Source organism: Symphodus melops (genome assembly GCF_947650265.1).
Source record: "Symphodus melops genome assembly, chromosome: 17".
In the NCBI taxonomy this organism is placed as follows: domain Eukaryota; kingdom Metazoa; phylum Chordata; class Actinopteri; order Labriformes; family Labridae; genus Symphodus; species Symphodus melops.
In genome coordinates this window covers 11,259,071-11,284,493 of record NC_136707.1, presented here as the reverse complement: position 1 = coordinate 11,284,493, position 25,423 = coordinate 11,259,071, and the positions used below count along the sequence as shown (strand labels likewise).

The following is a 25,423-nucleotide window of genomic DNA, read 5'->3' as shown; positions in this document are numbered from 1 at the left end:
ATTATTATTTTATGATTATCATTACATGTCTTGGTATTAAATGTGTTATTTGAGTCATCACTCATTACTATGACTGACAGTCTGTTTTCATGCTCGTGGTAATTGCGCCGCAATCATAATGTCATTCACAGCTCCCTCTACTCAGCTGCAAACCATTACAATCATTATTTCCACACGCACATTTAAGGAGAAAAAAAGTGTGTGTGTGAGGGAGGGGGCAACTTTGCAACATCAACGAAGCACCCTCGCCTCATGGGAGTGAAAATGAGGACGATAATGAACAGCATGCCTGCTTGTATGAACACCAAAAGTAACACAGAATTAAAGAAAGTGAGCAGCTTTTTTTTTGTCACAAAAGACAAATTCAGACAGAGAGCGCAGTGGATTCACAATGATCCAAATGATATGGAATGGTTATAAAAACAGGAGAGAAGTGATGGGGAGTGGGAGAGGAGAATAAGAGGGGGGTGAGGGGGGAGGTCTGTGGATGACTGAAAAGTGATTGTTAATGAGGTAGGAGCCAGTTTTCTAGGCTACAGGCTTTGTTTCCCAGAGTTGAGACGTTACGCCAAGTCTTACAAAGAATCTGGGTTGCTACAGTGTGTCGTGTGTCTCGGCGAACAGAAATGAACCATTATGGCTGTAATTGATAGAGCGCCTGCTAGAGGGAGAGTTTTGGGGGGAAGGGGAGGAGCATCAGTAGAGCTGGGATTGCGTTCCAGGGGGCAGCGAGTTCAAGATCTTCAGCAGGAGGGTGTCCACCTCTAGCTTCTCATCAGGAGGTCTTCTGATGGGGGCTTCACTTTGCACCATGTGCATCTCTTTTTCTGTTCTTTTCTTCCATGTGTGTATTTCTGAGTGTTTGTTTGTGTGCGTTTGCATTTGTGTGTTTTGCATACTTGTGTTTTTCTTCTTCATCATTTTATGAAGTATATTGAAAATTATTGCAAGAGGGTTTTAACATCCTATTTTGTTTGCACAGTTAGAGAGTGAAATGTTACCACATCAAAATAAATGTCCAACTGTGTGACTCTGCAGAGTGAATGCATTATGACCAATTTTGTTAGTCAAATTGCTCCATTTGAAAGTTTTCAGGTGCTCAATGAGGTGAAAGCTTCCAATGAAAATCCCTGTCTTAATGAGAACAGAAAAGGATAGAGTACAACACAATACTGTACTGTCATGGCACAGATGTGCAACAAAATGTCAGTGCATGATCTCTCAGGAGGTTAAAATGAACAAACAGAGAACAACAGGTTAAAAAGTGACACATTTTACATAGAAATATACATAATAAATAATTGTTAATAAAAGTAATTTAGTGATTTCCGCTCACTTAAAAGAATGATCCACTCTGCTCATACACAAAGACCTCAAATCTTTTTTTACGGGGGAATCCCCTTAAAAAGGGTTTTATACTTTGTATTTAGGAATGAAAGGTTTCTGCTTTAGGAGGAAGAAAATCAAGTTTGACTTTTGGGGTTGAAATGGAGAGAAAATGGGGACTCACACGCACTGGCCGCCACTTTTACTCACTTTACAGACCAAAGTACGACCTAAGGCCTTCTTTGGTAAAAAGTTTAGTCAAAAGCAACATTCAGATAGCAGCCATATATACTGAAATAGTGATGACGTATTTTTGTAGGCCAACCCGAAAAAATGGCGCCGGTGGTTCCTATGAGAATTCGGCTATGGGATTTTTGCATTGGATTTTGGATCGTTGCAGAAAATAAGCTCTGTGTCAAACACACATTTCTGATCCGTAGCTGTTTTGTTCAGCGGGATAATCTTTACAGATGAAGATCATTTATATGAAGTTTGAAGAGTTAATGCAGCCGAGAGAAGTAAAAAGCTAACGTCATGCTCTAGCGAACTGCACCACTGACCGTTATGCTTCATCGATCTAATCAGCAGATTTGAAAAGTTAGTGAAACCGTAGCTTAATAAGTTGTTTATTAACCTAATATTTACAAGAACTCTGAAAAACATGACTAGAGGCTGTAAGGAGGATTAGAGAGAGAGTTACCGGCGTGATGACGTTAAATGTCTGCGACAAACACTATAGTTTCAGTTAGCTAATCAGTAGCAACTGTCATTTACAGTTTGTGTAAAAACTTTAACATTCACAATTGGGGGTCTTAGCTAATGTAGTTTATCTCGTCTAACAAAACGTCAACATCTCTTCAGCTTGTGTTAACAAGCTTCAGCTAATGCTAACTGCACAGGTTTAACCTGTGATTATGTTTACTCTTAGTCACATAGGGGCTGCTAAATCTTGTTTGGGGGATTATTGTATACAGAGGGGGGGGGGAACAGCGGGTGTGTATTGTAACTAATGTCTTGTGTCCTGCCTGTCTGTATACTGCTACTGGATGCCTTGAATTTCCCTCGGGATCAATAAAGTATCTATCTATCATCTATCTATCTAACCACAGACCTTATTTCAGTCGTCTACCCACAAACAAATTCAAAATCCCCACTGACTTTTAGAGTTAGGAATCCATGGCACTAAAATGCTAACTTACTTCTTGGTTTTAGGACTCAAAACTATACCAGTCTATAGAAGGACAACCCCACAAAAGATTCAGCTTCAGTGCACTTTGGCATTGCAATGTCTCTAGGCGGGATAAATATCATTGTTCCAAAGTATTTTTTTCCTCATTTGTTGCTATGATGATGATAGTAAAGAAAGATGTCAGGTCACTCCAAACGTTCATTAGATATTCCACTGGGATCTGGTAACTGCAAATTTAGGTCAGTGATAGAAGATACAGTGCTCTTAATTGCAAACAGACATAATCAATGCTAAATATTATGAGGTTGTCAACATGATACTGTGTTATTTTCCATTGTATTTATTTATTTTAATATATGATTGTATATAACTTTTATATCACTCTCCTTTGCATTTTTAACCAAGTAGTTATATTAAGACAGTTGTAATGTTGCCATTGTGTGCAAATGTTGACAATGTGCAAGCAATCTTTGGTACAAGAAATTTTCTAATATTGCCTAGCACTTTTGTATTTGTTGCCATGGTATCAAAACAGTAATCCTATAGAGTTTTATTTTCACTAAAATTGTTCTGAAGTTTAAAAATCTGATATAAAGACAACCCCCATCACACAGCAAGGTCTGCAAGGGACATTGGACAAAACACTTGTGTCTTCATGAGATAGCGAAAAAGTGAAAGTGAAATAAAAAAAGAACAATATAATTGACAAGGAGAACAAATGCACAAAGATAGGCGACTTCAACCTAACATAAAATATTACAAATATTCCTGGATATTCTATAAACATTAAACTTAAGTTCAATGCAGCACTATGGGGCTTTAGTGGTGACCTCTGACTTATCTGGTCTTGATCCTTTAACATTGAGAACAAGTCGCTTAAGCAAACTCCTGCACGTGCATTGACCTCAGCTCAGCCAAACAGATCAACCACACTCATTCCCAACTTCATCGGCTCTCACTTATCAGGTGCGGCATCATCTGGGCTTGTGCCATCACACCTTGTGTGATCGTTTCAGGCTAACTTTGCGGTTACTGCCGTCTTTGAACAACCTGTTCTGCAGACCCAAAGCTCTCATAAAGTATAAAGGAACATCAATACCAACACATCAAGTCCTTCTGATCGTCTTTGAATGCAACTGCAGAATCGCTCCGCGATGCTGGGGGAAGCCTTCCAGCAGTGGTAAATATGTATATTCGAGGCGTGTGAAAACGCAGAGCCGCAGCAGACCCACCAACCAAAGCATATGGCTCTACCATGTGTTACTAAATGAGAGATTTACTCGCACAGACCACTAAATGTGTGGCTCATTTAAGGACCCACGGCAGAGAGTGTTTGCGTGTGTAGCATGCGAGTCGACTCCATAAAGGAGAAGGAAGCGGGATGGTGGTGCTGGTGAGGGGAGTGAGGGGGTGAACCGCGTGCTCTGACCTTTTGCACTCGCGCTTTTAATAACTCTACTTCACCATTGTGCAATGACTATCCTTTAAATGCAGTATGCGGCGGTTAGAATGATACTGCACTTGCCTGGAGGGGAGAGGTGTGTCACTATCTGTTTCATATTAGTTTTACTTTTACAGAAAGGCATGCCGGTGTTATGTTCAGTTTTATTGCGTGCGTTCACTCTCTCCCTTCGCTTTTTGCCGCGTCCCCGGCGTGTGTCCCCCGTGTGCGCGTGTGTGTTTGGGTTGTGCAGTAATTGGCCTCACAGAGTCCTCATCTCATTGTTTCTCCTGCAGAGGCTTGCGGTAGACCTGCACAAGCAAGCATGCCTCGTAAATCTGTGGGACTCCAACGGCAGGCCTAAAATTTCACAATGATTTCCACTCCCACTAAGTCCTTATAGCCTACCGCACACATGATGCAGTCCAAGAGGTTTAACCTTTTCTGACTTTTATATGTTAACATACATCATTCACGTGTGCTAGAACATCTTTGTCTCCTCATTCACCCCAATTTAGCACCATTTAGTATTTTGATTCAGCACAGAGGCTGTCATTATATATGTCTGTTTGCTGGTTTTCTTTTGCGCAGTGATCGCAGCAGTCACTGTTTGGCTTGGACTCACTTCACTGGTTTTCCAAACTACAGTTGTGGCTTCCAGACTGGGTCACATTTGGTTCAGTAAATAAATAGTCTTAACTTTGCCGCTGCGATGAGATAATGCGCCGATTCAAATGCCTTTAAATGAATTTAAGTATGTAAGCCCGTGCAAACTTGAGCTTTAATGCTTAAGACTTAGGAGCTGAAATGCCTGAATCAGAGTGTAACATGATATTTTGTTCACGCAACTGAGCTGCACTAGACCGACTCATACATTTAAGAACAAAGTTATTTGTGAGTCCAATCAGATACATCAGGCAGACCTGTGTTTACGTTTAAGATGCAGCACGTTTATATAAGTCTCCTCTCTTTTCCTTTTTATTGTTACATTTGATGCGTTTACGTGTTTCTTTGAAGTCTAAATGTAACAACGGAGTAGCTACAAATTCAAGCACCCCCCCCCCCCAAACACACACACCTTTTGTATGCATTCATAACCACTGAATGGAGAGGTCAGTAAACGCAACTAAAAAATGACTTTACCGTGTTAGATATGCAGAGACACTGCAGGGAGTCAGGCAGCCAGCAAGTATTCATTAAAAGAACACTTTCTTCCATTTCAAAAGTCAGATATTAAGCCAGCCAAACAACAAGTTTGATAATTCTGCTTCAAAAATTAAAATGCCGCCTTTTTCAGGAGAAGTCGTTATAACAGTGTAGAGCGGCATAAGTCCTGCTGGAAGAGAGGGGAGGGAGACAAACTTTTTTTTCCCTGAAAGTTTGTCTAAGCTTTCACTTTCAAGGCGGGGTTACTGTAAGCTGCAGCAGCATGGAGTGAGAGAAACAGGACGGCGAGCGAATGCAATGCAGCACCATACCGATCTTCCATCCAACTTAAATAAGCTCTCCAATTCTTCTCTCTGAAAAAATCATGTACTCCCCGTACTGCCTGACACAGGTAAAACAGCTTTTCTTATTTAATTGTTTGGGTGGGCAGTAAAAGGGACGCCGGGTTTTCTGATGGCACTGCCTCTGTCTGCTGTTTCACATGTGTTTATTTGTTGTCTTCGTTTTTCTGCTCTCTTACTCGCTCTTAAGATTCGCCCCAACTCTCCGACGCACGTCCCGCCTAGGAGCGCATTTGTGACGCAGGAAACTTTCCTGCGCGTTTCCATCGCACATGGTTTTGGAGAGAAAATGGCGCTTATCCCGAAATGTATTTCATGTACAAAAAAAAGAAGGAGGGGAGCCTGCAGGAGGTGGGGAAAGCAGAGCGCAGGAGACAGACAGAGAGTTCTAGTGGAGTTTAATATTTCTGCAACTGCATTTCTTTCGAGTGGCGAGTGTCGCGAAGTTTGTGTCCGGTGAGAGGAGTTGCAGAGCGCACAGCGCCGTATTTAGGTCTGTCTTCACGTGGAGCTGAGACCGGGAGGAGCGAGACATTGGAGCTGGTGTGTGCGCGTGTGTGCGTGCGCTTGTAGGTTTCGTGTGTGCGTGTGCGCGCGTGAGAGGGAGAGGAGGAGAGTAAGATGTGTATGTATGTCTGTTTGTTTCATACAGTTAAGAACAGCAAAGACACTGCATCTTCAAAAAAATAAACTTTATTTTCTTTTTGGAGCTCTGCAGCACCTTTTGATTGTTTTGCAAGTTATGCCCTTGAACGCAACACGTGCTGACATTTGGAGTAGGGTAGGAGGTTGGCAAGAAAATGCATCCAATACAGTTATTTTAAATATCCCAGCCTCTTTCTGTTCATGAAATTGCTTATCTTCAGTGGAGAGTGACCTTAAAACAAATGTGTCTGCCTTGCTCCTTGCTGCACGTTTACTGCACCCAATTTCTTTACTTTTAAACCATCATCTTTCCCGTTCAAAATATTAACGTGATGTTGGCTATGCGGTTTGAAATGATTGCCCTTCTTGTGTTTAACACATATAACGCGTTTTCATAGTTAATTTGTTTCCTTGTCAAGGAAATAATGAATGTGACACATATGTAGCCTAGTTTAATTAGTAAACAATAACATAGTTTTACCACATTTAAAGGATGTGCTCAGATGGACTTGTTTTTCAAAACAAAATTATTATTATTTTTTAGCATGCATTGTCTAAAAACAACATTGGTGACACAGAAAGGGCGAGAAGGAACAGAATTATTTCAGACTGCATTCAGAACTTTTTACGGATGTTTTTACAGCAATGTTACATGCAGCTATGCACCTCAGTCATGCAAACATGTTTCATTTCTAATATCAGACATTTTAAGCAGTTTCCTTCTATTTTTTAAAAGGTGTATCTTAAACTCAAACTGTCACCCTCTTCACTGCCTGTGAACTACGAAGCCATAAACAATCCTTAACTGTGAGAAAATATTTTAAAAGCCACCTTGTCTTTCAGACAAAGCCTCAGTTTTGTCTTTTTTTGAGTTTTTTCTTCATTTTGGCTGACTAGTCGCAACCTCCTGACCATATTCTACAACATCTGGAAGTCTCCATCTCTTAAAGCAGACTTGTTTATCCCTTCCAGGCTTCATCTGACACTGGACTGTCAGGAGTGTATTTGATGTGTAATTCATTCCTGATTTGTACATTAGAAGGCTTTCTTTCCCCCCCATCACATGCCACTGCTGTCTGCTACCAGAGGCTGAGAAGACTGGGGAAAATTCAAGTCTGGTTTATAAAATTGAAAATATTCTCAGCTAAGATCAGAATGCATCCTTTCCCCTAATACCAGAAAGATAATGGACATTTGTATTTTGTTTTCCTTTTAATTCTGTACTCTATTGTGGAGGCTTTTACATGCACCTTGGTGTTTTCATTTAAAGCTCAGAGTGAAAATGACTGACACGCACAGAAATAAAGAGACAAATTAAAGCAGATTGGTAAAATTAAAAGCATATTTCCTGAAGATTTATGCTGTATTTGTGAGATGACCTGCGTTATGTTTTTTAATGACCCTTTACACTGATTTGTCAAGGCTGCATTTACAAGAAGACTTTTAGAGGGTAAGATGACTTTATCTGTATACAGATGCAATATATTTAGTAAAATACTCATTCACAGCAGACAATCATTGAACTAACAGAGTTGTTTTTGTGAAGTTAATGTTCTTTAATCAAAACTAATTGGCCACAGAAGCTCATGTAGTGTAATGTGCTGCACATGTTGCACGTTGTTAGAGCATGCAGTGTGTCAGCGGCTACAGCAGCTGCAGCTCCTCACACTGTTTCTTGTCATTTTTTAAAAATTCTTGTGTTTGTTGTGAAATGAAGAAACAACTTCCCCTCTCCAGCCCCCCCCAAACACACACACACACACACACACACACACACACACACACTCTTCCTCTCTCACACACATTCTCACACAGCATTCCCTCGCAGTTCAGTTTGCAGACGGAAATGCATATTTTGTTTATTTAATTGCTGTTAATAATTAAAAAATCGAGTTTGGACCTCGGATACGTCAACAATTGTAAACAATAAAATGAATTATTAACTGTGACAAAAAAAAGCCTTAGAGAAGCAGAGAGCGGATGAGACGGACGCTGCGCTATGGAGACGAATGACTGGGAGGTGTGTGTGTTCTGTTTAGCTTCTGTTTTTTTTCTCTTTTTCTTTTTAATAATCTACAAAAAAAATAATCACATTTACACACTTTAATGTAAAAAAAACAGCTTTAAGACAATTGAAACATCAGCTGATTCTTAAATGTTTATTTTTAATTAATCCCTAAAATATATCATCGTTAGCAAATTTCCTGCCCAGATTGTAATTCTTATAATTTTCTCTTTGTGTACTTTTCTTTTTTCCTCATTCTTTTTTGTGTCCGCTCCCTGCAGGCCAACATTACGCTTCAGAAATATGCACCTTGAAAAGCAGTGATTTGGTGCTTGTTTGCATTCTTAAATGTGTGTGTTGGATTCTATGATAGAGCTCGTTATGTTTTCATCTCTCACTGTTTTCACTGGTGCGACATTTTAACTTATTCCTTCCCTCTGCCCCCTTGTGCCCGCCTGGACGCTGACCCCTGCTCTCCTAACACCCTCTGCACACTAAAGTATTACCCTACTCACCTTCTAAACAATGCCTTAGTGGTAAGTCCTGTTTAGTCCCTTTTTATTCCGCATTAGGTGTCTGTGTATTTACATATTCCATCATGAAAAAATGTTTTTTTTGTGACATTACACGCTGACCTACCGGAATTATTTCAGGCCCACGCGTGGGCAGGATATAGGCGAAGGCAAAACCTCTGAATATTTTTTGCACACACTGCATGAAATGTTGTTCCTTTCAATTTCTTTTTTTTTTTCAACATTCATTCCCAAATGGCCTGACCAGGAGGAACTTTTTTTGTGCTTGTAATGCAGTAATCTTGCAGTGCAACTACACCCAAAACTGCAGCAGTTACGGGCAGTTTGAGCAAAGTGGAAAATCAGATAATGACACATGGATTACGTCACCAATATAACTTATATGCTTTATATTTTATTGAATACGTCGTAGTTTGCGGTTTTTTTATGAAGAAAATGGAAGGCATTATTATTACATTAGCATTTTGTGTACATTTAATTCCTTCGATAAATCAACATTTTCTGAATATACGTCCTCCACGTGCATCAGAAGGGACTGTTGGACACTTTATTTATACAGTTTATAAAGTCCATCTCTTCTGTTTGTCGGTGTCAATTAATCTACAGTCACCTCCACTCTGAGGTCACCTTCTCAGCGTGCGTGACTTATTGTTCTGTCCTCCCAGTCTGGAGCGCGCGAAACAATTTTCCTTATCAGCTCTATATGTTGCTCCAAGAGGATGTATGATGTTTTTGTTACGTCACCAGCGCTCGTTATCAGAGAGCAGTGTTTTCAATGAAAACATCAAAGTCATATTTAGAGGAGACAGCATGAGCTCGTTTGTTTTATATGAAAATCCAATTACATTAATGTAATCAATATCAGGACCTTTTGAGCGTCAACTTAACCATTCACACATATTTGGTGAGGTGGCCGTCAGACACCCCCCCCCCCCCCCCCCCCCCCATCCCCCCCTTTCTATGTGTCTCTTCCCAAGGCCTGCAGAATGAGTTGGAACAGCTGTTCAGAGGATTAAAAACTGATGGAACCATGGTCTGAATAAACAGAAAATGTTGATTTTGGTAGAATAAGTGATTGCATGGACAAAGTTGGTCGAGTGCACAAGCTTAGACACTTGGACCTAAAACTTTTAGTGCCATATCTTTATGCCCATTAGGCCTGTGAGTGGTTATCACAAAATTAGCTGGGATGCCAGTTTCCACGGCTTGTTTCTCACCTTTACCCTTTTAAATGAATCACTGCAGAGTTATTTTGAAATAAAACTCCAAAATCACATTTCAGAGAGTTAAAGACTGGTCTCATTGCTTGTATTACATTTCTAAGATTACATTATGTTATCACTGTGGGTTGTGGTTCAGCTGTTTAAAGTCTATGTATACAGGCACAGTTTGAGTTTTTGATGCCAACCAGCCAAAATAGGTTCAGTTTGTGTAGGAAAAGTGACCCTGTAGCCAGTTAAGCACTCTGCTTCTGGCCTGCAGACAAACGAATGAACTCATAGTACATTTGATTGACAGGAAGGGCTGACCTATTGTGCTTTCTGGTAACTGAGTTGTGTGTGTGCATGTGTAAAGGGAGGAGGCAGTGAGTAAGAGATGAAACTGGACTCTCTGATTGGCTGTGCTACTTTTTAATGCTGTAAAGGCTTCGGTGGATCTTTTCCCCCTCATCACTAGACACCAGGAGGTCATAATGCCAGACTCCTGCCTGGGACATCATGTTCCTTTTACTTATTCATCACTCCCAGACAGGCACAGGCCAATCCAGTCCAATACCCTGAGTCATTTGAATACATGCTCGGTTCATTTAAGGTTTTATTGTTGTTTATATGTGGCCTCCTTTTGATGGCACCACCAAACAAAATCTTTGAATACCTTTTTTTCTCTTCCTGACACAGAGTCTAATACTAAGACCTTAGCATGGAATACCATATCAATATAAGGAATGATATACATATTTTCATTATTATTTCACAGCTTTTATACGTATTGTTGTCATTTTACTGTCTTTGACTAAAACCGTAAAGCTTACCTAAAATCAGTTCTTCAGTGATTCTTCTTCCAGTATTTCCTATTGTTAGCTGTATATATTTTTGCTTTGTTGGCTTAATATAATGGGATCATGACTACCCAATATGTTTAACGCTTCATCAAAAGGCATTTTGGATATTTAGATATCAGAACAACTGAAGCTACCAATGACAACAAGCCTTAAACATCCACAGCTTTGAGCTTTGTTGTGATCATTTTTGCAGCTTCCAAGATGGTAGCGAGTTGGAAATGATTTGTATCCTAAGTATATCCTTTTTGAAGGTTTCTCTGATGATTTCTGTAATGTCTTTGTCAGTGCTATACATTTTGTGTTTATTGTCAGCTGGTGACTGGGGGCCACCATGCGTCAGCAGGAGCATGTATACGGCAATTTTCATAAATAAAATCCAGAGCTGCCTCTTTGGTGGCGAAGACAAAGACAAGATGAGCTGGGCACATTTTGGCATGGGGTGATATAGATTTGAATTAAGTAGCATGTAGTTTTTATCTCGAGCTGCATGCAGGGAGAGGCAGAACCAACTGCGTCTCATTCAATATCAGCACAGCTGTCCCAGCATCCGTGGAGAATGGATTCCTACTGCTGCTGCCATGGGAGGCTCCCGCCAAGAAAAATGGGAGGATATCCAGTGTGTGTGCTTGTGTTCTAAAGGAAGGCGAAGACAGAATAATACGCTGGGGTGTCTCCGTCTGCCCGTGTGTGATGTGTGATTTTGCATGTGTGTGTCATGTTGTCTCCACCCGCCTCACTTTCCTTCGCTCATGTCACCTCTGGCATGGATTAGTCTTTGGCATAACCCAGCCAGTGCCCGCGGCCTCTGCCTGCTTCTGTGGTCGCCGATATGTTGTGCTGTTGCCATGGCTACTGAACACACACACATCGGTGCTAAATTACATAATTGAGCTCGAATATACAGAGGAACACAAAATACTTAGTGTATAATATGAGAGCAGAGAAAGGGAAAAAGGCAATGAAATGCGTTGGAGAGTATTTGAAAGCTTTGAAATGGCTGAGCTTTATATATCTTTCTTTTGCTTCCCTCAGATTTCAAGTCATAAATCTAAATAACAGTGCGTCCATTATGCAAGAATTTAGAGCGTTGTGACATCCAAGCTGACGGGCCAATTGAGGATAAGGTGTTTGTGGTGTCACACAATTGCTGTGTGTGTTTGCGTGCGTGTGTGTGTAGAAGAATTTGAAAGAATGAGAGAGAGAGAGAGAGATCTCCAGAGTTTGTGAGAGGGAGGGTGTGGCACCCAACGTTTACACAGACACACCATGAGTCAAACACACATTTTTCTTTTTTTGCCCCCTCCCCTCTGGGCTTCAACTTGTTTTGAAGAGATCTTATATCTGTGAGAGTATCAGAGATATGTTAAAATTCCACCACTATCGGCGTTACACTTGACTAACATTGTCTGTTTTAAAAAAGTTGAGGTTTTAAGAAAGAGAAACAAAATCTTGTCCATCTCTCAATTTACATAAACTTTTCCTCAAGTTAAATATCAAACCCTGACATGTGATCCTTTGTGATGTTATTAAGGGTGCACTCACACTAGGCAATCCTTACCGTGTCTAAGCACACTTCACCCCTAAAATTCTGGACGTCTGACTCGTGTGAGTGCTCCTTTAGACGCTCAAGTAGGGTACACCTCCTTGGCCCTAGCACACTTCGAAGAGAAAGTTTATGCACGAGCACATGCACACAATGTGGGCAACCTTCATTATTGAGAAATCCTGGAGTATTATGGCTGTATCTCAGGAACTAACATTTTTCAAAGAAAAGAAAAGATGTGTAGACTTGAACTCTACAGTCTGTCACCTATTTTTTTTTTTTTTCAGAGTCCTCCTGTCTTGTAAACTATGAACGCTTCATGATCACCTAAAGCCATGCATGTGTTGTATTACGACGTTAATTACAAGAGGTATCCATGCTCAGGCCCGGTTAATCCTGGAGCAGAGTGAGAGCAGGCCAGCGGGGGAATGGGGAGGGGGGACAATTGTGCTTAAGCACGATACAGGATAACTTTGCTTAGTATGAGTGCACCTTAAGCCATGTTCCTTTGTACTCGACTTAAACAGAGATTTTTGTGCGCACAAAGAAACCTTCCACCTACACATAGTATCTTGCACAGTGATCATAGGCTAAATTCACTTCATTTAAATGACGATTTTAAAATAAAACCAAAATCTATCTCACATTAGGAATAGATTCAAAAAGTAAGTCATTTTCACCAAAGTTTGTAGTGTGAGTCCAACAGCACAAAATGTCCCACCATAGAAGATTACAGTCAAAATGTCACACTGCAGATTGTTAAGTGAATAATTGCTGTACACTTTGCAATGTTCAGTTTTGGTCTGTGTGGAAAGCTGCAGACGACAGACTGAGAAATGTATCTGAAGGTGCTTTGTTCTTGAGCTGAATTCAGTTGAACTAATGCCAGTATCAACATGCTGAGTGAACGTTGACTGTAATTCAATCTCTCTTTTTTTTCTTTTTAATCATCAAGTGACATTTCCACAAATGAGAAACTTTACTATTACATTTCTAAATGCCTCACAGAGAAACATAAGGGCTCAAACTGGGTCTTGTTAAAGAAGGCGTGCAGACCCTTGTATCAGTTGGTTAAAGATATAGACAGAGAGTTGTTGTGGATCATTGACGGCCTGCTCAAGGTCACTTCTGTGGGGAAAATGTGGGCATGTTGTTTGGCCTGTCCTGCCTGTCTGTCTGACCCACATCGAGCTGACCTGTCTAAATATATACAGTAGACCCCTCATTACAAAGCTTCCAGGAATTAAATCTAAGGATAAACTTTATTGATCCCTCAATGGGGGAAATTTGGTAATTTCTGAGCACTCTCTCTCCCCCTGTTTGACTGCATCCTTCTCTTCACAAGCTCCCTCAGACACATTTACTGTATCTGTCAGTGTCTCTGATTTTCAAAACAAATTACACATAAAAATGGCAGATGCAGGCATTCACACAAACATGGCACACAGATACATATTATCATCTTATGAATAAGGCAGTTGCTGTAGCCACATTAGGTTTACTCATTCACAAACACTCTACATTCGGAGTACACAGTATGCCCGTTACAATCCAACCTATCGGTACAAGCCATATTCTATCATTGCCTTGTGCATTGCACACCTGTACTTAGTCACACAGAGCACAGGTGTGCATTCTTTTAGAAAGAAATCACACATAGGATGGGTATGTTACAGCAGAGTGTGTGTATATATGTGATATAAAGGGATGAGTCCCTTCAATACCCCTTCTGTCATGATCCATATGTGTTTATTTGAACTAAGTTTAAATCGGATGTAACTCAACGCAGTGTGTGGAAGTTTGCATGTACTGGTAGTTCAAATACGAAAGCTCACTTTTCAACCTGGGCTCTCTCTTAGTTTTTATCCAACTATTGGAAACATTCATAGTAATGATAAACCATTTAAAGGCAGGATTGTTTTTTTTGAAAATAGCAGGATTTTGAAAGTAGCATTCCCTCAGTGCTCCGTCTGCACCCAACTCCTCCCCTCTGTGCTTCCTCAAAAGCCACACCCCTCACTTACATGCACCAGCGCCATTGGTCCAGAATCGGACATCAATTCATGCTTTGAGTGTGGACACACCGATTGGTTCATCATTTTGGTACGTCATGGCAAACATTGGTCAAAGTTTTTACAGACTTACAACTGCAACAGGTGACGCATTTTCTGTGTTCCTTTTTCGGAATACAGTAATTATTCATTTCTGCCAGGACCTAAAGACACTTTCAACCAAAATCTGAAAAAGTTTATGTGGAGACAATTTCCTACCCTGCCTTTTAATCATTTATACATTACTATTAGTTAGACTTATGTTTAGACTTCGCTGCTAATTTGCCAATTAGCCTGTCTGCACTTTTGAATAGACATGTCATTTAAGATAAGATTCATTTCGCAAACAGAAAAAAGTACCCGTTTAGTACTGGTATTTCTAACAAGTTGAGCTATTTCCCAATCCTCCATGTACTCCCTGGCCAATGCCTAAGTACTCCCAGGGGCATGTGAATAACTGATGCAGAAAACCAGTAAACCAGCACATTCAGTGGTCCATTTATGGCCCTCCTGTGTTTCCTCAATATATCTATCCATCCATCCATATATCCCTTTATAACCAGTAAAAAAACAAACATGATGGCACACCTGGTGAAGCTCATAGAGGCAATTACAATCATACGGAAACAAAGGACAAAGACTTCATGAGGCCTCAGTTGATTGGGACGTGGCGTTGTTGTCGGGGAATTGTTTAGTTATTATGGGATGACATCACACAGTGACGGCTCAATGATGTTAGAGCCTTCATTATCTCTTCACCACTTCTTTGGCTTTATTTAAGTAGAGGAGGGATAATGAGACATTGACTGGCTTGTTGATTGTACCTCAATTTTCCCAAGGCTTTGTTTCATCATCACACCACATTACCTCATGCTTTAGCAGAGGAATATCAGCTCCAAGAAAACTCCCTGAATATGTAGAGTAGATCCAGAACAAGGGAGAAAAAAATAGTGACCAAGCAGAAGTTTAATCTACATGGGTTTTTTAGTAGATACAATGTTGAGTTTAGCAATATCTACTGTATGACTTAGACAAGTCTTCTAACATCTGTTTTTTGCATTCTAAAGTCAGAGCATGAATTAAAGGTTGTGATTGAGGCCAATAGGCATTTATTGGGTTAATGTTGGAGGGAAAATCTTTTCCTGTTTTGGGGGTGGGTGGAGAAACGTTGACGCTTTGGAGGCTTATGAACCCGCAAGTCAAACAGTAATGAAAACAGTTGTGACCTGATTTCAAGATCCTGGGAAAAAGACTCAGATAGATAGAGAAAGAGTTAGAGTCAAAAAGAATCACAGAATACAATATGCTGAAACCACAGAGCTGCATGCTTTTCTTTTGTGTTATTTCCCTGCTTGCTGTTTGTGTTCCCTTTCATATCTTCCTGTTACCTTCCTTCTCATTTTCTGTCCGTGTATCTAATGCAGCCTTGCTGTCCTGCAAGGAATAGCAGTCACCCGGGGGAACAAAGCTCTAGATGTTACCCTTTGGAGCAGGAAGTTGGCGCAGGGCCAAGGGTGGAAAATCTATACTCGGTTGCATAATATAACATATCTTTACCTCAGATGAACTCCGAGGAGGCCTGGCAGCTGTGAGCAAACAGAGCTGGAGGGCGGGAGTTTGTGTGTTATTAACTGACTCCGTTTATGTGGAAGTGTCTGTGTATGTGTTGAGTGCACTCACTTGTGTTTGCGAATGGGACTATTTGAGACAGTGGAGCAGAGATAGACCCCTTTGTTGAAATAAAAAAGTGAGAATAGGAGTAAGGTAGACAGACCAGGGTTAGACTCAAACACAACTCTTTGGCTTCTCCTTTTTGGCCCAGCCAGCCAGTTACTCCTCTCCCAAGTACAGCTGCAGCATACACTGTGAGGGAATTCAGATATAAACTTTCTGCTCTGTTTAAGCTCAGAGAAATAGCTGCAGGATTAGTGTGCGTTACATGGAAAGTTGTATATTTGACTGGAAAACTCAGTGCAGAATGAGGATTTCATGTCACTGCTAAAATATAAAACCCAGATGGGCCAGATTTAGCTTCACCCGGCAAGTTTGTGGAGCGAGCAATCTTTGGTCCTCTTTAAGTTTCTAAATTCACTTTCGTGCTGAACTCAACTCGCTTCTTTCCCACTAGGAAGAATTCGAGATTCTCTCTTGGTTAAATTCTTGCAGGAGCTCTTTTTTTTTTTTTTTTACGTCATGGCCTGCAAGCGTAATGGAGAAACAGTGTGCGGCGCCGGTTCTCTTTTGTGGGTTTCTGTTTGTTGAAGCCAAAGAGGTTGACTGTCTGACATGTCGAGGGGCTCACAGTCTCTTTAGCATGCACAACGTCTTGAGGGGAAACTGTGAAACTCAAACTGAGCTCATTGTGGTCATTATCTGGAATAAAGCACAATCACCTCCGCCACCTGTGGCAAATTGTGGTTGATAAAAGCTGTTGTTGGCCGTATAGGCTGTATCACTTATCAATGTACACACATTTATTCTATTCATTGTGTTGTTTTTTTAACCCTTGCCTAGTCTTTTTGTCTCCATCTGCACACCTGAATAGAGTCACATCCAAGCTAGAGTTAGGGCTCATTTGGGGACCACAAATTGACTGTATATTGCAGCCAGGCTGTGGAGATTTATGATGAAAGTGAATAGGGATGGTGTGGGCGGGTATGCAGAGGTGCAAATTATGGTGTGTTTTTTTTTTTTAATACTTGGAGGAGCTAACGGAGACAGCAGAATTGCTTTATGTAGAGAAAGAATGGAAATGGGGAACACAGCATGGAGGAAAAAGAAGGGACAGAAAAAGGAGATAGGGAAATTGGTGGGAGTGAAAGAGGCTAGTCTGTATATTGTAAGCAGACTGGGGAGTGCTCTGTGATGTCCTTTTTTTTCCTCAAAGCATGATTTGTTTGATTTACTCTCTATCAATCAGCGAAGGATGTATTTAAACAGACTTGAAGTATATTTGGGAAAGCCTCTTTATAGCTGTGGCTGTTTGTGTTCTCCTTTTACTTTCTTTGGAAGCAGACTGTGATTAAAACAGACGATATAGTGGTATTGAATTTCCTAAGGGATTGGAAGGAACGCAAATGCATCATAACCATATTATACTAGTTAGGAGCGGTGTGTGTTGCCAAGCCTCTGGATACAGGAGAGCACAGACGCAGTTATACTGAAGGGAACCGAGTCCCACAGAATCCCACAACTGCAACAACACAAGAAGACATTTGACACTGTTGGACTGTATTTGACATTTCATAGGATACACACGGTACCAAAGCCTGCATTGCATGAGAAGCCAGGTTTTTTTTTCTTTCTGTGCAGATTTTAACAGAGGAAACACCCCCCGAAAAAGTTTCTCTCTCTGTGTCTGTGTTCGTGGTTGTGTGTCCGTGTGCCGCAGAATCCGTTCGGCATTTTTTGTTTTGAGGAAGCATGTTGCTGGTGGGACTTTGGCCTGCACAATCCCTCCTCTGTTAAAACAATGCGCCGGTTGTCCTCCCTAAACTAATTACTCCCTCCCGGGGGAGAAAGGCAACAGCACCAAATCCCATAGTTAGGAGCTCTGATCTGGGCTCTTCTGTAAGAAAAGGCCTCATTCATTTCCCTCCCAGCTTCCACCACACACACGAGCACACGCTCACACACATTCACACACGCACACATTTTTTCACTGCGATAGGGTTTCGGCATGATGGACGCTAATTATGCTAATACACCCTGATATTGCTCTGTTTTTCTTTGCATCGTAACATTTATTTGCACTGTTAATGTTCGGAGGCTGAAGGAAAAATTGCATTAAAAAGGTTGGGTAATGTAGTGACGGCAGCGTCTCAGAAGTTCTTGGTTTAAAACGATCTCCAACAACAAATTATTCTTTTGGCCAATGTTGCTGTTTTTGAAATCTACAGACAAAAATTGCATACTCAGACTCTACCTTAAATCATTCCAAAATGATACAGCAATGGTTTTGAATGCAGAATACTGTATTTGCTTAAATTGGGTTATTTGACTTTGTGATTTACTTTAATGGGTTTATAATTAACCAAAGTAAATGTGGATTATAGAATTGTTTTTTTTTTCTCCAAATATTTTTTTAAGGGTATTATGCCTTTATTCAGATCGGCATTCTATCAGCAGATAGAGTCTGAAATTTCGGGGAGAGAGCGATAGAGAGACTTTGGGAAACAATATATGTTAAAGGAGCCCAGATTGGACTCAAACCCAGTTTGCCAGCTTGGAGGACAACAAACATCTGTACATGGAGGGCGTGCGATCTAATCACTATAGGCAACCAGCGCCACTATGGTAGAGTTGTTTACCCAAAAGAAAATACAATGATTCTGCCCCATTGCTGGACAAAACGTGTATCTAGTGTATATTAAAGACAGTAGAGAAGCCGGCTAATTCCTCTGACATAGCAGTAATATGAAAAACGCGGAGGAAGAGGCGGTGTGATGTTTGCCAGTCAATCACAGGACTGAGAGACAAAGTAGTATTATTATAACTATATAAGATGTCATTTTGTGAAAAGATAGCTACATGTTTAACAAAACATTGTGCTTCGTTTGATGCAATTCCTTATTCTGGTTGGTAATTTTGAAAATCCTGATGCCTGTTTGAGGGATGCATTTATTGCATTTCCCCCTTATAACCTAACTGGCACCATGTAGCATTCTGAAAAGTTTATAACTTCAGACAGGAAACTGCAGAAGAATAAGAGAAAGGGATGTGTTTGTGTGAATATGTGTGTGTGTTTGTGTGTCTGTGTATTGTAGCATTCACGGGGAAAAAAAAGCAGAGGGTGTTAAAGTCTTAATTCTCCCTTAACCAACCTGTTTGGGTTTGTTTATATGTCTGTCCTCTCTCAGGCAGATTAGAGCAGCCATTGTGTGGAGGCTTGGGAAATAAGCTTGAAGTTTATATTTGGAGATTGTTGTGGTGCTACGTTGTTGGTCTAGACTGTTAGGGTTTAGACGTCTTTGTTTGTTTATCTGGAAATAAGTAAATTCCATTTGCTGCCGCTGAGATGGAGATTTGGTTTCCGAGGCGGGACCTATTCACTACGATGCAGCATGAAACATTGTATCACTGAACAGCATATATTTGCATCTTCAATTTTGTCACTTCCAATGCTTACATTGACTTTGTGGCTGTTTTTTGTTCAGTCTGGTTCACACTTGGAAGTGGAAGTGTAACACACCACATGTCCTGCCGTAGTCAGTGCATATAAGGAGACAGTTATGCGTGTGTGTGTGTGTCTGGTCGGGTAGTGTTTTGTTTGGGCCGACCTCCTTTCCTGTGGTGTGTGTGGGCTTGTGTGTGTCCAGCCTGTGTGGACGCTGCGCCCTGTTTGTGCGGCTCCACACTCGCCCTACAGCAGAAGCGGAAGCTCCGCTTTAACAGCATTAGTAGGGCTCTTCCTACAGCCTGCGGTCCCCGCTTTGTTAACCCATCAGTGTCCTCACACACTCCTCTTATCCTCCTCATTGCCCTCCATGTCTTGTGTTAACAGTTTAGTTTCAGATTTTCTGCATGTTATCTGCTCTAATTATACTTCATCTGAATTTCTCTTTGTGAACTCTTTTGTTTTCTGATACTGTCTGGCTTAACGACTAGTTTATAGCCTTGCCTGTTTATTCAGCCCCTGTGCCAACTTGTGCAACCTGCCTGTCAGCTGCAGCCCTGATTGGCTGTCTCTTCAGTCACTTCATTAACCCTTTTGTTCCCATTTTAACTTGCAGTAGGTTTATTAACCTCTCATTATGCTTTTAGATCCACTCTTCGGTGTGAAAAATATGTTTCTGTGACTTTTCCATTTGAATTTGAATATGTACTCTTTTATTTACAGATGGTATCCGCCGGATGGTTAAAAGAGGTAGACCATCATTAAATATGTGTCTGAAGATGTTTTAAAGATGCAACTTGCCTTGCCCCTGTTCTTTCAATCTTACTTTCTTTTCTTTCTGCCCGACCCTGTCTTTTTCATCTCCATCAGAGCTCTTACAGACACATAAAACCAAACCTCTTGTCACATATTCACCCCTGGTTGGTGGTCTGTAGTCACAGAGGACACCAAACAAAGTAAAGGCCTTCAGACTTTTTTCAAATCCATTGAGAAACCATGTCAGATCATCATAAGAGTTTAATTAATAACTTATGACGACAGGATTATGTTACTCAGCTGATTTAAAGGAAAAGTTGTAAAGACAAAAACAGAATAAATATAGACAGACAAAAGGGGGGGGGGGGGGGTGGATACACAGACGTGGCGGGTGAGATGGTGGGGGTTGCGAGTTAGGGATTGCGGCAGAGCATTTGCATAAAGGGCAGGGCAGCATGCCCAATGGTGGAAAAGGTTGGCATCAGGCCTTTCAGACTGGCAGAGAGAGAGGACTGGAGAGAGACAGGGAGAGATGGGGGGGTGTAGTCTATAGTGCATCCCTTGTTCAGAAAGAGGAGGTCCCTCGCTGTTGGCAGGAGAGCAGGCTAAATCTCTCGTTTGATTGTGTGGTAGATTGTCCCTTTATTTGTCTGATTGCAAAGCGTTCAACGCTGCATTAGTAGTGGGCTTTACTTTCCTGGAGCATTTATGCAGGAATGAGTTTCTCTGTCTTGACCTGCTCTGTGAATGTCGCTGCACACTCAGAGTTCGCATTGTGTTCAATCAGCACATCATGAAGTGTCTGTTTTATTCAGTCTGCATTGGTCTTTACCACATCTGAATATGCCTAACGACTTCAGATGTTTTTTCCAATCAATCAATCTTTATTTGTTTAGCGCTGATTCACAACAAATGTTATCTTAAGACACTTAGTGAAATGAGCAGGACTGTACAATTCACAATTTTCACAGGACACAGAGATAAACACAGGCCTGATGATGAGTGATGGGAGGCAGCCAGTGGCTTTTTCAATGTGTGTGTGTGCGTGTGTGTGTCATCGCCACAACACTGCTGTTTACCTCCTGCTGGCTGTGGTTGTGGTCATGTCATGGTAATATGGGAGTCAAAGGGTTGATTATTTAGTGTGGGCCTGTTGTTTCTGGCCATGTGTCTATATAAATGGTAGCGACTCAAGCTGGTAAAGAGATTTTTTGAGTTTTCTGACGACTGAAAACACTTTTTACACCCAATATCACATTCAACCATTTAAACCACATTCACACACTGACGTTCTAAGCTGCGATGAACCCTCAACCTGCTGGTTGAGAGATTACAAATTCTACTGTGAGCTACAGCTGCCCAATAATAAGTGTTGTCCAACTACCTGCAGTCATTATATAACTGTGTACAAAATGATGTGCATGACATTTTCAGAATATTTCAATCTTCCTTTTTTCCTTCAGAACATTGCAGTAATTAAAACATTTTGTGGAAGTTTAAAGGATGTAAAAATATTGCATTAAAAGTAAAAACTGTCTTATTAAAATAAGCTAATAACTATCAGAGTTGTTACGCTGTTAATTAAGAAACCATCTGTTTCCGAAGCAATCAAAAGACAACTCAAGGTCAGCAAGTGCATAATTTTGCTTTTAGATATTTTATTCATAAAGCTCAGTGAAATAGTGGAAATGTGACGGCTTTGTGTAGTGCTAGTATAGTGCTTGCGTTCTCTCGTAAATCAGTGTGAAGCAAAAGGTCCTGCAGCTACACAGAGAGAGAGAAGGGTGGAGACTATAAGCTGTGTTACTCATTCGTGCAGGGCTCAAACTTACACGACCAAGTTTGCACTTTCAAGCAGTGAGAGTGAGTATTATTGATGGTCGTGTCGGTGTCACACACAGCGCGTGACGTTACAAATCTCCTCTATTGCAGCAGCACTGTTTGCGGTCAGGGTTTACCTTCAAAAAGGCAACAAACACAGACGTTCTGCTCGAGCGCGCTGCTCGTCTCGGGTTTGAAACACAGTTTTGTTTCTTCTTCCAGCAGTGTTGTGAAAGGCTGACTTTGGCATTTCACACTCATCTCTTTGAATAGAGGAGCAAAGCCCTACAGCTTCGTTAAGTGGCAAGTTAACACATGAACCTGAAGATCCTTTTCATTTCAGGCTGTGTTGAAAACCTAATGCCGTACGTGAAGGGATCTTTGCATAGAGGGGTTTGTTTGGTGTTACATCCCTTTGCTCTGAGTCTGTTGATAAATCAATGCATTCGTTATTCTCTGTGATCCTTGTCAACCACACTGTGGAGATCAAAGTGCATGGCATATAAAGTAAAGGCCACCATACGCTAGCTGCTGATATACAGTTATAATGATATACCTCACTTCTAGTATGACGTGTCACCAAGCTACTTGTGAAAAATATATCACCTTCTATCCAACCAAAATGGGAGTGCTGGATCAAACTGAATTGTCGTCTTTTATGACCAAGTGTACCGTGTAACTATTACACTGCTGATTTTTAACAGGCTACAAAAGGAACACTCTGCAAATACTGCCAAAACCTGGGCCTAAGTTTTTCTACTATACCTATTTTCAGGATTCATATTGGGACCTTGGTTCAGGAATTTGCATAAATTGACCGTTGCCTTAAATATTAGACTTCAATCTTGAGAGATAAGACAAGTGAAAAGGGCACATTTTCTAAGTTTCACCATTACTCAGTCTGTAATGGCAGCAGGGTGAGCAGCAGTCCTCTGTTAGCTGGCACAGTAAGAAAACACTCAGTCAAGGCTGTTGTGGTTCTGAGTTGGCCTGCCCAGGCACGGCCAATCACTCACGTGCTGACACACACAGACACACACACGTTAGTGAGATGCAGGGCGGTTCCTTCATCCAAAGGCAAATATTTTCTAGACATCTGCAATTGGCTTGGGGTGGAAGGAAGCTTTTTTTTTTGAGCCTGTGTGTAAATGTGTGTGTGAAAAAGCAGCGCGTAACATCTTGACTTTTTAAGCTTCATCCAAAATTGCATGTGTGTGATACCAGCAGAATCAAGATCCTGTGTGAATGATATACGTATATGATATATGTACAGTACGTCAGTGTGATGCTGTACTCCTCCCATCTCACTCGTCATTACTGATATCTTCGTGTCTCAACATGATCCGAGCCTCCGAAAGCAGGAACAAATATTGTTTAATAACATCTCAAAAGAGAATTTTTAAAAAAGCCTGAAGTAATCTGTTACACCGTGTTCTCTTCCTTCTCCGAGCATAATGTGCGATTCTTTTGTTTCATTTTGGAGCACGACAAAACATTTTCTCAAGTAAATTCGTGTTTGTGTTGCAGATTGAATTGCAGTGCACAAGTCACTTCTATCTGCTTTAACCAGGCCTCTCTCACAAAATACAATGCAATATTGAGGTTCATAAATTAAGTGAGTTGCAGGAGCTCCGAAGCCACAGGACCAAAAGGGCCCTGTTGGTTTTGCAGTGCAGCCAGGCAGCCCCGCTCCTTTGTAGGGATGGAATGTGCCGTGCGTGCCTCTTCCTCAGCTTGGTGCCCCCCACTCCACCCCACACGGCCAACCCCAGGCACGTTAGCACGCAGCCACCACAAATTGCTTGCAGATTTTTCACACATAGTAATGTGTTGGTTTGTATACTCTGAGAAGTGCGACCAACGTAGGATGCTAAGCTCGTGGACCTTTACGCATCATTTAGTCGCTGCAGAACATGTGGTCTGATCTCAGGGAAGCCTCCAGGGAACCCCCCACCTCCAGGCCATCTTATAAAAAAAAAAAAAAAAAAAGACCCTGTATCCCTCCCCTTACTGCGAAGTGAATAACAGGAAACATAACTATATGATAACTATGGAAGGTCACTACTGTGGCTTGTCATAGTGAGTTAAAAAATACATTTTTCCTAGATTATCAAGATACAGGAATCCAATAAACAGCGCTGCTATCTTCTGATGGCACATCGTATGAAATACAAACATGATAATATTTCACTGACTGAATTTCATGTACACAACTCTATCTACTCTGCAGCATCCTGCAATATTAAGCAAATTATTGAATCTATGCACTTCCCCTTGGCCACCTCCCTCTCCTCCCTGGCTGTGTGTCACCAGTTTCAGCCCGGGGGTCGGAGAGAGCTGGTGTCAGACTCCGTCCAGGGTCAGGGACACTCAGCTGGGCAGGAGAGGACAGAGCTCAGCCCCATGCACCAGCGCAGAGCCACATTAATGAAGGGCCAGAGGCTGGGAGGCCCTCGGGTTGTGCCGAGCGCGCTTTAATTGGTCTGATGAGATGCATCATGGCCCTGACAAGGTCAAGTTCCACAGGACGGAGCTGGACAAAGCAGAAAGGAGAGTCCATGCTACAGAGCATTGTGGGTCAGAACAGAAGACTCTTTAAGTTGGTCAATCTTTTTTTCCAACTAAAATATATTTATCATAGATAATAATGAATGAATAATCTGTTTTTGCTTTCCTAGGATTTCATTAAAAGTGTTGAAATTGATTAGAGGAGGATGAAATGCTGGTTAAAGCACAACATATTCTCATAAAAAGAATTATGGTAAGAAGTAAATAATGCGTTATACTGTGCCAAAGTTTTGATTATTTGGCTTCAATATTTTTCTTTTGAACTGAGTTATAACTAGCACTATTATTTGTTGGAAGGTCAAGGTTGCCTGATGAAAACATTTCATTTTGACTTTAGTTGCACTCAATTGATTCCTTCATACATTTTTGTCAGAGGAAATACTTAAGCATGCAGGCTGACCTTCTGCTGGCTTATTGTCCTATTGATGACTTTTCATTGAATATTGTCACATAATTGACATATCGGATAAAATGTCTTATGATCTGATAATTGACATGCATTTGTGCAAGAGTGTTCTGCATTTTATCGTATAAAAATTAAACCCAATGTGAGTAAACTATTATAGACAGATATATATATAGATAGATAGATAGATAGATGGATGGATATTTCTTTGTCTTTCTTACCAGCACGTCACAATTAAAATGATTTAGTCTATGTTTTCAGAAGCATAATAGAAATTATTATTTTTATTATTTATTTCAAAGCATGTTTCTAAAAGAAAGCCAGAACTTTAATGTGCTATTTTTTTCTACTTTAAACCCTTCTCTGGTCGTCCATGTAGAGCTGGAAATCTAAAGGGCTTCACTAATTAATCAAACTCTGGAGTTTTTCAAAGTAAAGAGCCTTTTCTCTCCT

At 40.9% G+C, this 25,423-nt stretch overlaps 1 protein-coding gene across 11 annotated transcripts in view; it reads left to right on the top strand.

Moving 5' to 3' along the window:
- The window catches only part of nfixb (nuclear factor I/Xb), a 120,041-nt gene that overhangs the window by 20,460 nt on the left and 74,158 nt on the right, over positions 1-25,423 (top strand). For 2 of the 11 annotated variants that reach the window (XM_079366855.1, XM_079366856.1), the window contains exon 3: positions 8,615-8,650. The exons of 6 other annotated variants lie outside the window; for them this stretch is intronic. In XM_079366855.1, coding sequence (XP_079222981.1) covers positions 8,615-8,650 — 36 coding nt within the window. Of the gene's footprint in view, positions 1-5,148; positions 5,515-8,614; positions 8,651-20,142; positions 20,170-25,423 lie in introns of those variants that run through there. 3 more of the 11 variants (XM_079366860.1, XM_079366857.1, XM_079366862.1) reach the window with 3 other exon arrangements.